Raw genomic sequence first — 14,409 nt, forward strand, 5'->3', positions numbered from 1 at the left:
ACTAATGGACCTTTGGTCTGACACAGCTTGGCGACTGTTACTCTCTAATCTGTCTGGTGTTATTGTACAAAAAAAAAAAAAATCTTTAAAGCACATCAGACATCTCTCTGGAAAAGGTCTGTAGTAATTCAGGGTACTAGTCATACATTTACAGAGCTGGTAAATGGCTGTAATTAGACTCTTCTTGGTGGGGGGAAATGATAGTAGTTCTTTCCCCCCTTATCTCCTCCATCTTTGTTTAGCTTTATCTTTCCAAATGGCTGTAGTAAAACAAGAAGGTGTATCATTACCAATGATTTCTAGACTCTACCTTTTTAGAAATGAGGCTTCTTAATGAGTGAAGCTATATGTTGTGGGTAGCCAAATTCCCATAGGGTGATTTTTTGAGATCATTAGTTTGCAGCTCTGCTCGTGGTCACTCCGGTGGGATACAAAGCTAAAAGGGAGTCAGGTGCAATCTCTTCTCCCTGCGTCACCTGTAGGATGTCGTTTCAGATAAGTTGTGCAGAGATGCCACCCCTGGGTGTCCTTTTGTCTACAGAGTTATTTATTTAATTCAGTTTCAGTGATGATTTCAGAATTTCACAATTTCACCATTTTCACTGAGGGTATATTTGATAACGCACAAGACAGAGACATCCTAGATTATTGTGGGTGCTGGATTAATTTGTAGGGTTGCATTAAAAAAAATGCGCACATGATAAAGAGTAACTGAAAGGCAATACACATGGGGCCATACAATTCAATTTTTGGAGCTATTCTTGGAATAGAATTGCTTTATAGGAGAACACTTTATTTGCTTACAACCTGCAGCTTCCAGGTGGCTTGTATGATAAATAATTAGTGTTCGTCTTCTTTACTAGAATGTGATTGTGTACTCATATCTACAGGTAATGTATGGATTATTTACACAATACAAAATAACTACTAAATATATCTTGCAGTCCTTGAGGATGGAATTTTTTTGGTCTAGTCTTGGCTTTCTCTCTGGGCATTTTAATGCAAGTATCCCATCTTGGGAAGAGGAATCTTCAGTGCAACACAGGGACAGTTCTCAATGGTTGACAATTTCTCTTTCCACCAGTGCATAATCCTCCTTAAAATTTGCACTGTTCATCTTTGTTAACTTCTGCTGACCTCACTTCATCTTTTACTTGTGCACCTGCTATAAAATGATTTATGGGCTTCTACCTGCTTCATTTGTTTTCTTTTATATGCTGTATCTTTTTTTTTTTTTTTTGTACTATATTTCTTTTCATGTTGCATGTGTGAAAGGGGAATAATTCCCAAATACTTGTTAAAGAAAGAAAGAAAAAGAAAGGTAAAGTATTAAGTGACTGTACAAAAGGAGCATGTCCTTGAAGTTGTATCAAGCGCTGCCAATGCGAACCAGTCACAAATTTGACGTAGGCATATTGGTAAGATGGGCATACTAATGTAACACTTCTAGATTGGATCTTGTTATGGCTCCTCATACGGGTAAGAGCTACACAAGTTGCAGTACACATTCTTCATCTTTTTTTTCCCCAAACAACAAATCATGTATATTTAAGTCACAAACTTCTATTATATCGCTGTATCTTTTTTATTTTGGTAACTGCTACTAATAAACACTGTGGGGCCATCTGAACAGTGCTTCTTGCTACCAAGTAGTACAGAATAGTGTTTGGCTGTAAAATCAGTAATGTAACAATGTGGCAATTAATGTGTCACAAAATATATAGTCATAGTAGAAAACCTGTTTAGAAAATAGGTTTATGAGGTACAAAGTGTTTTACTAAGAGTACTGGGGAACCACTAACCCCTGAACTGTTTTGTAAAATAGGTGCTTCAAGAACTAACCCAAAAGTCCAAAAAAAATCAAAGGAAAGATACTTGTGAATTTCCTAGTGTTCATCTGTCTGGGTAGCTACTGGACTGCTCATCAGGGTAACTGAACACTCCACAACGTTGAAATGTCTTCTTTTCCATAGCACCTTATTATTAATGTGAATCTTTTCCCTTCTTGCTAGAAAGATATTAATCTCCCAATTTTAGATTAGGGAACTGAGTCAAGGAGTAAAAAGTGCAGAAGAATTTGGGTGCTTCGGCATCGCAGTTGAATCCAGAAGGTAGATTTGACATACAGCATTTACAGTATTCACAGAAAGAGTCAGGCATGTATTTACATAGGTCACAGGAGAAATAAAACAGCAAATGCTACAGAGGGGGTGGGGTGTTTTAAAGCTGCCATTTTTTACACACTGTAATTTTATATTAGTAATTAGTTTTTAAGCTAATGCACCACTCCAAACATCATGCTTCTGAACTTGCCCCAAAGACAGATGCCTGAAAGTTATTTATTATTTCAAGTAGGGTTTATGCCGTTCATTCAACGTAGAACTGCTGAAGTGCTGGTCAGCTTTTATCTTGTTTTAGAGCAGCAGTGGGAGAAGTTAACTGAGACACTGGAAGAAATTTTTTCATAGCCTTTCTGTCTAATAGATTCAAACACTTTTGTCCCATATTCTAGAGAGGAGAGATTCCCCTAGCACTTGGATAGGTTAGAGATGGGAGTGGGAATGGAGAAAAATTTTAGCCTGACTCCCAGTGAATGATTATATGGAATGATTAAATATTCATTAAACAAAAATGAGAGAGAGAGAGGAAACAAAAATATTCATGATGCAGCACTGTTTTTCCCATCCACAAATGAAGAGGGAAACCTCAGTTGCAGTCCCTGATCTAATTATTGTTTAAATATTTAATATTGTGTTCTCTGGAAGAAAACATGCACAGAAATTGAACCCTAAGTCTACCTTCCCAAGTAAATGTTTGAACTGCCAGGCTTTTCAGTTGTATTCGTGGCTGTGCTGTCTCTGGAAGATAGAATATGTAATAAAGCCCCAGCAAGATGAAAGTGCTTTGAAAATAAAGCAAGCAGGTTTGTAGTTTCTTTCCTCTCCTTCCTTTTCTCACCTGCACTGCAAAGTAGTTGACTTTTATACTATGTTTGACTTGGAGGTAATTCTGAGCTTCCAGCATCCTGGATAAGTAAGCCAACCACACATGCATGGCATTTTAAGGAAGAAGGAACTCATGGGAGAGCAGGGTATTAAAATGTCTGTACTGAATTTGGTTATCTAAATGTAAATACATTTCCAAGTTCTAGGCTGTTACCATAACTAGCAGAGCATTCTTATTCTCTGTAGATTTGGGTCAGTTCCTTAGAAAAAATCATATAGTTATAAACATTTACAAACAATAGGTATCAAATTTGTAGCCTGCTGGAAGGAATGCAGTCTCTTCACCCTAAATGAAGGCTTTTGTTAAATGAATGTCAAAGTGATTTCATAACTGGTAGTTGGAAAAAAGGGAAAGAGTAAGTATTTCCAATACAAAATAAATAGAAAATCCAGGAATTAATCATGTTGGCAAGAGGCAAATATTCCTGATCATGCAAAGAGCTGGCTATCTTGTGCATTTAGCTGTAATGAATGCTTCGGTTTTGTTAAATGTCAGCACATAAGCAGATTAGAGAGCTGTACTATGTTGGAATGGTGTATGAGTTGGTATACATTTTCAAGAATTTTTCAAAAATTCAAGAAGCCTCATAAATAATCAAAAGGGAAACAAGAACACTCTTAAGGAAACCTTCAAATTTAATACAAGATCTTATCTCATGCCATTGGGTGGAATATTAGCACATAACATAAACGCTAGGGCTACAGCTAAACGTATTAAGGTGTGACTACTGTCAGGTTGCTTCTAAAAATTATCCCCGTTAACTTTGACTCTCTAAGTTGTAATAATTTTCTAATACAGATTATTTTGATATGAAATAACTAAATTTTCCCAAGAGAAGAGAGAGCCTGTAAACTTTTTTCTTTTTCTCCAGAGGTTAAACAGGTGAAGGGAGGCTAAATGTGTAGAGCTAGGCTGGCATTTCAGATGCTTGAGAGGTTGATTCAGCCCTCGCTGTTTTTTCCCTGGATGATTTGTCTGCATTTATTTCCTACAAAAGGCAGTTGTGCTTCCTAATTCAGTGTTATTTGAAAGGATATTATATTTTGTTACTGTAACCTACTTGTGTACTATTTATATGATGTAGGTCACATGACTTCAGTGTAAAGTCAGGTTGCTGTTAAAAATTGATTACATCATTTGTAGAATTTGTAGAATAACACATCCTTTTAAAATACATTTAGAAATACAAATCAGATAGCAGTAATCCTCCCATTCCCCTTTCTTCCTTTCCTCTTATCCTTTTGCCTTTTTTTTTTTTTTTTTTTTTTTAAGGTATCATTCACTTTCCTAGTAGAGAAACTACCAGAGGTACACAGTTCAGAGCCACAAAAGAGCAGCGATTCAGGGTTAATCCTTGTTGAAAAAAAAGTGTATGTGCTGGTCATTAACCCTCTCTCCTGTATACCTCAGGTCAGAGGTGTAAAAGGCGTCTTTTTGGCCAACCAGAAAATTGATGGGAAAGTTACAACTCTGATAACCTACAACAAAGGCCGTGACTGGGATTTTCTAAACCCTCCAGACATTGATATGAATGGCAAACCGACAAACTGCAAACCTGTAAGTGGTTCTTTTTAGCCTATCCTTTCTCTAAAGTGCACAAGAACTATTTTTATGGTAGGATGTGCAGTAGTTCCGACAGCCCAAGAGCTTTGCACCAAGTTTACCAGCCAAAATAGTAGGCAAATCTACTTGCATTGCATGCGCAGTGCCTGCGCAAGCTGTTAGTCCGGTCATCTTGTAGAGTGAGTAGTCACGACCCTGTCGTACTGCATTTCTTATTGTAGAGCATACTTTGACACAAAGAGGACATTTTTTCTTGTGCGTCAAACACACAACCCAGTTCAGAATAATCATGACAACAATCGTTTGTGTCTGCATATAAGGGGCACATCATCAGTCAAGTGCAGCTTACCAATACCTTTTCTCTTTCCATCTTTTGTATTTTTGTTTCATTTTAAACGAAGGTAACCCTTGGTTCCCTGTTAAAGGGAACTCTTGACAGTTGCTTGGAAGTAAATACAACAGTTAACTGCATGAAAAAGTCCTTTCTTTTTGTAAGACGTTGTTATTTCAGTTTATTTAGATGTCCCAGCTACCCATAGTATTTTGTTATTTGTGAGGCTGTACTGTAAACCTTGTGTTTTTCTCACTGACTCTCTGCTCCTGGGGACACCAGGCTGGGTGAAATAAATGCTTTTAGTCCTTCCGCTGCCAGAGATTTGATTGCTCTCCATGTAACAGAAATGGAGGGCTGGAGCCGTTGGCTCCCTTTTGAAGACTTTAAAACCATGCTGTATGTTTCAAGCCTGATGAGCGGAGGGATCGCAGTGGCAGCAGCTCCCAGCCGATGCTGGCAGCCTGCTCCTGGTAAGGCTCATGGTCAGGTTGCTGAGAGCAATATGACCTTTCAGTGCTACTGCACAAAGAGCAAGAATCAGCAAGTTGCTTAGCAAAGAGAGGTGATCAGATGTGTCCAAAAGTCATTATGATATTTTTCATACTACTTTTTTTCTAAAAAAGACATTTCGGTACAAACAGTTGGTTTTAATCATCATTTTACCAGTTACCTGGAACGAAAAAACATGCAATACTTGTTGTTGTTTGGTTTTTTTTAGGTTTTTTTAAGCAATTGTTCTGTCACAAAGGTTTTTTATAAAGTAATTTCATCCTGACCTTTTTGAGTTTGGAAATCTTTTTGCTGAGATAGTGACAGACTACGCAGACATCACCAGAGGTTCTTGGTAGTTAGATAGCTAAATTTAATATTTCAGAGTGGATTTTGGCTCCACGGGAAACAGCCATTCTCTATCTCTATAAAGACATATCTGAAGTGCTCTGACTGGGCTTTCATATAGGCGCATAACTGTTACCAGTTGTTTGGGTTTGGTGGGGTTTTTTTTGTTCTTTTTGGTTGGTTTTTTTTGTTTGTGGGGTTTTTGTTTCTTTTTTTTTTTTTTTTTTTAAACCTGTTGTCTTCTTCCCCCACAAGCCTGACTGCTACCTTCACCTCCATCTCCGCTGGGCAGACAATCCCTATGTGTCAGGAACAGTCCATACGAAGGACACTGCACCAGGGCTCATAATGGGGGCAGGTAAATGCATAAAATCATTTTTTAAGACCTGAAATGTGGCAGCAGTTCTTTGTAGATCTAGTCTTTTGGTTTATAACAATACCATGCTAGAAACGTTGCCAATAAAGGCTTTCCCTGCAGGATAACCCTTTATGGGATCTCTTGATGAATTTAATAAAAGTTAATTGAAGTCCCAGCGTTGTCTTCTAGGACAGATACATAACAGAATACATTATGCTTTGTGCTGATCTCCTTCCCCATTAGTGTGGTGTGGAGGAGTGACAGTGGCTGAGACTTGTCCTGCACTCTTTTTCTCTAGAAGTCGGGTGTAACACATCCAGCATAATGAATAGCCCAGCAAATCCAATACACCAGTGTAAGCAGTGGCCAAGCCTTTGTTCTTTATGCTTAGATACAGATAACTTGTCTTGTAATTTTTATTAATTTCCTTTTTGCCTAAAGGGAGATGAAGTGAAAGAGGCAAATGTGTCTCTATGTTGGGAACAGTGCTGCTTCTGGTTTCTCCATATAACATACATATGGAGCCATGCTACTATGAAGTGGCATTTAATAAAAGAAATACCATCGCAGTGTTGAGTACTCATCTAGAAAAATATTCACATAGCTCTGTTTTACTTTGTATCCTTGTGATTAGTCTATTAATTTAATTTAATTATCTGTTTCTTTGTTTCAAAATTATTGGAATCTTAACTGTTCTAAAAGATTTTTTAAGTTGCATTATTTTATTCTTATGTTATGGATTATGTTTAGGTGAAATACACACATGTACTGCTTCTCTTTTCCTAAAAGTGTATCTGATTTTAATCAATAATGCTTTCTGTCTTAGCTTACGCTAGTCGCTTATAAATGGCTTACCTAATTGAAAATTTCCTGAGAGTATCAAGGTGAGCATATTTGGTGTTGAAAGAGACTGACAGCTGCCATTACTTCAATATAACTGAAGATTTCAAGTTTTCCCCTAGTGTAAATGGAGCTTAAAGTATTTTACTGGAGGCAGACCTACCTGGTGAAATGTTGCTATGTTTTTATTGACACAAATGAGACTAAGAATTTATACAGTGTCCTTGTAGATACATTTCTATTAGGTATTTAATTCACATTTTATGAATTCCTATATTTAGAAGAATAACTTCCTGTTGTGGTTTAACCCCAGCCAGCAACTAAAAGCACCACGCAGCCGCTCGCTCACTCCCCCTGCCCCGGTGGGATGGGGGAGAGAATTGGAAGAGTAAGAGTGAGAAAACTCGTGGGTTGAGATAAGAACAGTTCAATAACTGAAATAAAATAAAGTAAGATAGTAGTAGTAATAATAACAATATAGTAATAATAATATACAAAGCAAGTGATGCACAATGCAATTGGTCACCACCATCTGACAGATACCCAGACAGTTCCCGAGCAGCGATCGCTGCCCCCCAGCCAACTCCCCGGAGCTTACGTACTGAGCATGATGCCATATGGTATGGAATAGCCCTTTGGTCAGTTTGGATCAACTATTCTAGCTGTGCCCCCTCCCAGTTTCTTGTGCACCTGGCAGAGCATGGGAAGCTGACAAGTCCCTGACTAGCATAAGCAGTACTTAGCAACAACTAAAACATCAGTGTGTTATCAGCATTCTTCTCCAACTAAATCCAAAATACAGCACTATGCCCACTACTAGGAAGAAAATTAACTCTGTCCCAGCCAAAACCAGGATGCTTCCATCTCGGGGTTCTTATTTTTACATAAAGGTACTCCTATTCTAATGTAGGTTCTTAATTTTAGCCTCATCATATTGCACCTGAATGCCTTCTAGTAGCAAATTGAACAATGAGGTTTAATTACTCTATTTCATTTTTCTCTGTCCTTGTGTTATGATCTGATTCGGTGAACTGATTCTCGTTGAGATCTTGGGTTGTTTTCATTTGGTTGGGTTTTGTGGACTTTTTTTAAGTGCACTGTTCTCTGAGACACTATTAGGGATGGTAGGTTGGAGAAGACTATTTTGCCCTTAATTCCTTCCTAGCATGGGGTGAGATTTTGTCGCTGTGACATTGTCTTAACCATGCTCAGTAGGTAAACTAGTCAACAGCTCTCCTCAACGTAAACATGAGGGAGCCTTTTTGATGACATCCAGATATCGTTAAGAACTGAATTTATATGTTAAATCTGACTTGATTGTGGAGCAACCTATAATGTAATGGAAATGCTAGAGAGGCACTGTCACTCATAGCAGCTGGCTAAAAAGCTAGGATGGATGGTATGAAAGTGAGAAAAATTTGCCCAAGAGTAGTGCAGTACCTCCTTTCTCTGAGAGGGTCATGTAGTTGCAAACAGAGCTGAGGGACTTATTTTGGAGTCTTAAAAATCTTGAAGAGCAACTGCATCCCCTTGCCAACAGACGAGCTGAATCAACTCTGATTTTGACTTGCATTTACAGGATTTGGATGCTCAGGTCATCTAGATTCAGAGCACATGTTCAGTCTTATCTGGCAAACCTGGTATCCTTGTAAACTTACACTTCTTATCAGAAATACTTTACATACAATGAGCTTGAATTTCTTTTAGCCTGATCCTTGAAATTGATAATCCTATGCAAATCAACAGAAGTACTAGGAACTTAGCGCATACGGAAATCAGATTATTTGGGCCACGTCACACTATTGGAATTCTACTGTCAGATTTAAGGAGAACACATCTTCTGGAAATGACTGAAGATGATAAAGATCTGTGAATGTAGTTGATCACAGTGTGCCTAGGAACCATTAGGGCCTTTTGCTGTGAAAAAGAGAAATGTATTCTGAGGGTGAAGTAAGTAAATAACTGCCAGTGGAGAGAGGGAAATATTAATACTCTGGCAAAATACTGTACAGTGACCTTATTAATAAGAATGTGTACAATTCTGATCATCAATTTGCAGGACCAATGAGCAGGTGCTAAGAAGGACTACTTGGCAGTTGATGGAAATAGAGAATATTTACAAGAAAACCACATTAGCTGAGAAAAATAAAGGACAATAAAGAATTTTTTTTTTTCCTGGAAGTGTAACCATGGGGTAGAAACAAGTGATCTAAACAAGTGGATAAGAACTAGAAATTAGAAAACAGTTTGTAACCATAAGACCATGAAGTTCATCCTCTCAATAAGAGCGGTGTGGCTATCAGTCAAAAAGGCAAAAAAAAAAAAAAAAATTACCTCTAACACGGAGTTTGGCTACTTTATAGAAAGCTTACACAACACAGCTGCTTGTGGCAATGAAAACCTAACCTGTGACTTAAGGATAGTTTTGATCCTGTGCTTGAAAATCAGAACACAGAGGCTACTGGATATTGTTTTAATTTAAAAAATAATTAAATGGTGAACAGCATTGATGCCTAGAGCATTTGGGAAAAATGCAATAATAGGATGTTAAAATTGCATCTTTTTAAACTCATATTTACAAATAAAAATTCCACTCTATTAAAGTTGCATAAATAGTTGAGGAATGCATATTTTCAGCTTATGTATATATATATAAAATTGTGCAGACAGAATATTAAATTTTACAGCTGCATATTAAAGTGTTCTTTTAAATAACTGCTCCCTTTAAGAAACGTAATAGGATTTTGCATTTACATTTTATTTTCATGCATTTTCGTCTTGGCAACAGCTTCTATTTCTCACAGCATCAGCTATGAAATGTGTGTCAATTGATGTGTAAATTTTTACTATAAACTTGCGAAGGACTTTTCTATGAAAAATGTTTAGAGAAGTATAGATTTTTCAGGTGCTAGTTTACAATAATTGTCTGCTTAGCTTCCAATCCAGATGGCAAATCAAGCAAGCAGTAAACGCTGCACATTCACGCAAATTGAGGAAGTGCTGGAAAGTTCAGTTTACTTTTTGTCATATCAGGCCCGAATATATTGCATACATTGTGATAAATTTATATCATTTTTCGCAAAAGTAGCATACCAGGATGCCACTATAAAAAGGATGAGGGAACAGGGAGATGATTGAGCCTTTCCCAGTGCATTTTGGAGTGAATATGCTGCGATTCGTTTGGATTTTTCTTCTATCAACATGTTCCCCCATTCTGATGGCATGAATCACTCCCTCAGCTAAACGCATCTTCAGCTTGCCAGGCAAAAATTGTCTATCTGGGACATTTAAATACAAACTGGTAGTATGCTTGTTCTACACTGTGACTACAAGTTTACAAACCATGAAATTTTAGCTTATTTTGCATTGACTGAAGGGATGTTACAACTGTATTAATTACCAGAAATCTAGGCAAGGTACATCTCTCCTTTTGGAGTAGATAATCTGCCTGTATGCTAAATTTAAGTGGCTGGAAAAGATTTTCCATATTAGAAGGATTATTGAAGTGTTGCATATGGGGATTATTTCTTCTCACAGTAAGTGTGTCTAAAATCACATATAAAAATATGGGTAAATGCAGTGATAAGTAGCCCTTTAAACGTAAATTAATAGTAAATTGTATATGAAGGTAATCTTCCATATTTGTGTGACCCAGTAGGAACCAGCCAAAATGCCTGAGCAAAGACAAACTTTTAATTACTCTCTTGAGATCTGTGTGTGTTTTTCACAGCTATACCACCTTTCCAGAGAGCTTGGCTGGCCACCGGGCACCACTAAAATACATTGCTTTCCTTCACATTCCTGTGCTACCAGCTGCTAAACTGGCATGTGCAAAGTTACAAATAGCTTGGAGAAGTATGTTGAAGAGTAGTTAGTACCCCTGTATTGTAGTTTTTGGGACTTCCACCCCTGGAGGGATGGAATGTGTGATTTTTACCCAGTTACTTTAAAATTAGCCTTTACTCAGGACAAGTGAAAAAGCAAAAGAGGATTTCCTGTATCCCAGAGCACAGTTTGAAAAGGCTTATAAGAATGCAAGTGATAGAAATAAGACTGCTTAATCAAAAAAATCTGAAATTCAGGCCAAAATGTTACCTTTTCGTTGCTAATTTTAAGAAACAAGGCATCAAGACATAACAATAGCAGAGCCATACTGGCTCAGGTCAGGAGTCCACCTAGCACAGTATCCTGGCTCTGCTGGTGTCAAAAGCCTTTGGGGAAGTGTTTAAGAACAATTCAGGTGTATATGGTCCCCCAGGCCATGGTTTGGGAGAAGGCACGCACGTTGGACTGTTTCTCATAAGTGCTGTGGTCAAGACAGCACCAGGTTTACCTCTGCTAACCGATACAGCCCCATGACGCTATCATACCTTGGCCTTCTACCCTCAGACACATCCATCATGGCTGGGGGCATGCCACGCACATCCTCAGTTTCATCACATGAAAACATCGTTTTCATGGTCTATAACATAACCCTCATGTTATTTCAGGTAATTGAACTTGGGGCAGGAGTGGGGGGACGCTCACAATAATACAATAATCGCAACAATAATCTCCTGTCCTGGCCATTGCAGCCACCACCTGGGGACAGCTGGGGCCGAGTGCTCTGTGGTGTGAATGTGGTCAGGTCACGCCAACTGGCTCAGGGCTGCAGGGCAGTCTCTGGCCTTGCCTTATTTTACATATGCATGGTGTTTGCAATAATGCCATCCCTTTGTTAGGGACAGAGGGTGAGTCTCCAACTGCCTTTAACAACAATGTATTTAAAATTGCATGAGTGTCCTGGTTTTGGCTGGGATAGAGGTAATTTTCTTCCTAGTAGCAGGCATAGTGCTGTGTTTTGGATTTAGGATGAGAAGAATGCTGATAGCACACTGATGTTTTAGTTGTTGCTGAGTACTGCTTATGCTAGTCAAGGACTTTTCAGCTTCCCATGCTCTGCCAGCTGCACAAGAAACTGGGAGGGGGCACAGCCAGGACAGCTGACCCAAACTGGCCAAAGGGCTATTCCATACCATATGGCATCATGCTCAGTATAGAAACTGGGGGGGTTGGCCGGGGAGCAGCGATTGCTGCTCGGGAACTGTCTGGGTATCGGTCGGCGGGTGGTGAGCAATTGCACTGTGCATCACTTGCTTTGTATATTATTATTGTTATCATAATTATTACATTGTTATTATTATCATTACCATTTTACTTTATTTCAATTATTAAACTGTTCTTATCTCAACCCAGGAGTGTTTCTCACTCTTACTCTTCCAATTCTCTCCCCCATCCCATCGGGGTAGGGGGAGTGAGCAAGCGGCTGCGTGGTGCTTAGTTGCTCTCTGGGGCTAAACCACAAAATGAGAAATGTAGAAAGCAAAGTTGAAGCAAACACTCAAGGTAATTTGAAGTCTTCTTTCCTGTTCATGTCATGTAGCTACAAAAAGAATATAAAATAATGTAAGACAAAGTTGAGAAGCTTCTGTTTACAGACAAAAATTCTTGAAACTAGATGGCAAAACACTCAGTGTCATGTGTCGGAGGAGTTTTCAGGCCGTTTAGATTAAAAAGTGATGTTAAAATGATACCATTGATAGTGCTGGCTAATATAGTCTGCAGCGATTACCCATTCCAGATTCAGTAACTTTTTCCAGTATGAACCTGAATCCCTTCAGTGCATTGTATTACCTTTACTGGTTACCACAGATGGATTTTGAGATCTAACACAGAACCACTAAAATGTTAAAAAAGTTTCCATGTTGTAGTGGCACACCTGAGGAGGTACTGCAGACATTTGAAGGTGCAATTAGGAGCACAGATTTTGGTGTGATTCACCAGGCAAACAGCACACTGACGTTTGTGGGTGTGCGGTACAGTCTGAACACTTCAGGGTGTGGTGGGAATGGTACTTAAAAACTGTTAAGTATTGGCTTCTAGTCTTGGAGCTGAGCATAATTTGGCTGTTTCTCACCTTCTGTATCACCTCATCCTGATGTCAGTTGTGCACCTGTGTTATTGGCTGCCACGCTTCCCACAAATAAGGTGCATAATTCCACTTAGATACGGCATGGAAACTTTCAGGAAACTTTCAGCTTGTACTTTCTGAGTGTTCCTGTGACTTCGTAGTCATTTGTTTGTAATGCTATTAATGTCAGGATTTTTTGCATTTCATTTAATGTGAATAGTAGCTGTTGTAAAGGGGCTTATGGAGTTCTATTACATGTGCTTTGTCTAGTTAGCTGGATTAATCCAGTAACATGACACACTGCAAGGTAGAAGTAAATTGGTGCACTTTATTTTAAATCTTAAAAATAACAGAATGTCCCAAATTTTTGAAGTTATTTTTTATTAGAATATAAAAAATAAAGTTAAAGCGATGTAGTTCTTTAAATAGAGAAAACTCATAACTCGTGTGACACACGTTAAATAGAAAGGTTTGCAAATAAAACTGTGGTGAGTCCGCTAAGTTCTTTGAAGGACTTACTTTTATTCCAGTTCTACTTTTTCAGGCTAACAGCTTTCAAAGATACCCTTGGCTTAAACTCATCACACCCTCCCATGTGTTCCTGCGCTTTGCAGGAGCCTCCCTGTCTCTGTTGGTGATGCCGGTTTCCCGCTTGCTGCCTCACCTGCTTTTCCTTTCTGAATCCACTGGTGCTGTTTTCAGCAAGACATTGTCTGCAGTACCCGCACAGCAAACTGCAACTAAATTGAAAAGTTTTATCATCCCTTACAGAAAGGGTTTTCTTATGTGCTTGAACACTTGAGTTTATAAAGTTTGCAGTTCTATTACATAATTTTGCATCTCCTAAAAAATCTGGAAGTATTGGAAATTACATCCTTCATTAATGCATGGAACATTACCTCAGCAATCAGAAGTTCCTGCATGCACCACCTCTGGGTTTTCACCCTTGGCCTGGGGACGGACTACTTTCAAAGGTCAAAGAGCAGTGAAGTCCTTTTTCCGAAAGCAGCACACCAGCCTCTATGCCAAGTTTGTCATCAGTTGTGGGTTTTGACATAATGGCATTTCTCTGTAATTAAAATTGAGTCCACTAGCTCCTTTTGCTGATTTACCAAGAAAAAGCAATAAAGGTAAAACCAAAACTAGGAGAAATCATGTCTGTCTTGTTACAGAGGTGCAGTTACAAAGCTGTTGCGAATATCTTTCAGTCATCACCATATCAGCTGGATATAAAATCTTTCTAACGAAGCACAAGTTGATGCTTTTTAGTTTACAGACTAATTCTCCATTAGCTAAGGCAGTTTACCACTGCACTTTTAAAGGGCAGATCCAGAGCAGTTCTCAAAATAAAGACCTACTCACGTAAGCAGATTCCAGTAAGTGGTAAAAAGAGGTAGAATAAACAGCATTTATCCAGGAGCAAAATTACTAATGCGTTCATTAAGGTATCTGTGCAAAGAAGGGTGTAAACCGACAGCAATACTTTAGATTCTAGCAAGGAAATAAATATTTCTATCCCCA

General features: G+C 38.5%; 1 protein-coding gene across 1 annotated transcript in view; it reads left to right on the forward strand.

Annotated features, from left to right (window-relative positions):
* SORCS2 (sortilin related VPS10 domain containing receptor 2) overlaps positions 1–14,409 on the forward strand; it is a 591,852-nt gene that overhangs the window by 515,910 nt on the left and 61,533 nt on the right. The window contains exons 10-11 of the mRNA XM_075708979.1: positions 4,417–4,563; positions 5,996–6,098. Coding sequence (XP_075565094.1) covers positions 4,417–4,563; positions 5,996–6,098 — 250 coding nt within the window. The remainder of the gene's footprint in view (positions 1–4,416; positions 4,564–5,995; positions 6,099–14,409) is intronic.

Source organism: Pelecanus crispus, chromosome 4, assembly GCF_030463565.1.
Source record: "Pelecanus crispus isolate bPelCri1 chromosome 4, bPelCri1.pri, whole genome shotgun sequence".
NCBI lineage: Eukaryota > Metazoa > Chordata > Aves > Pelecaniformes > Pelecanidae > Pelecanus > Pelecanus crispus.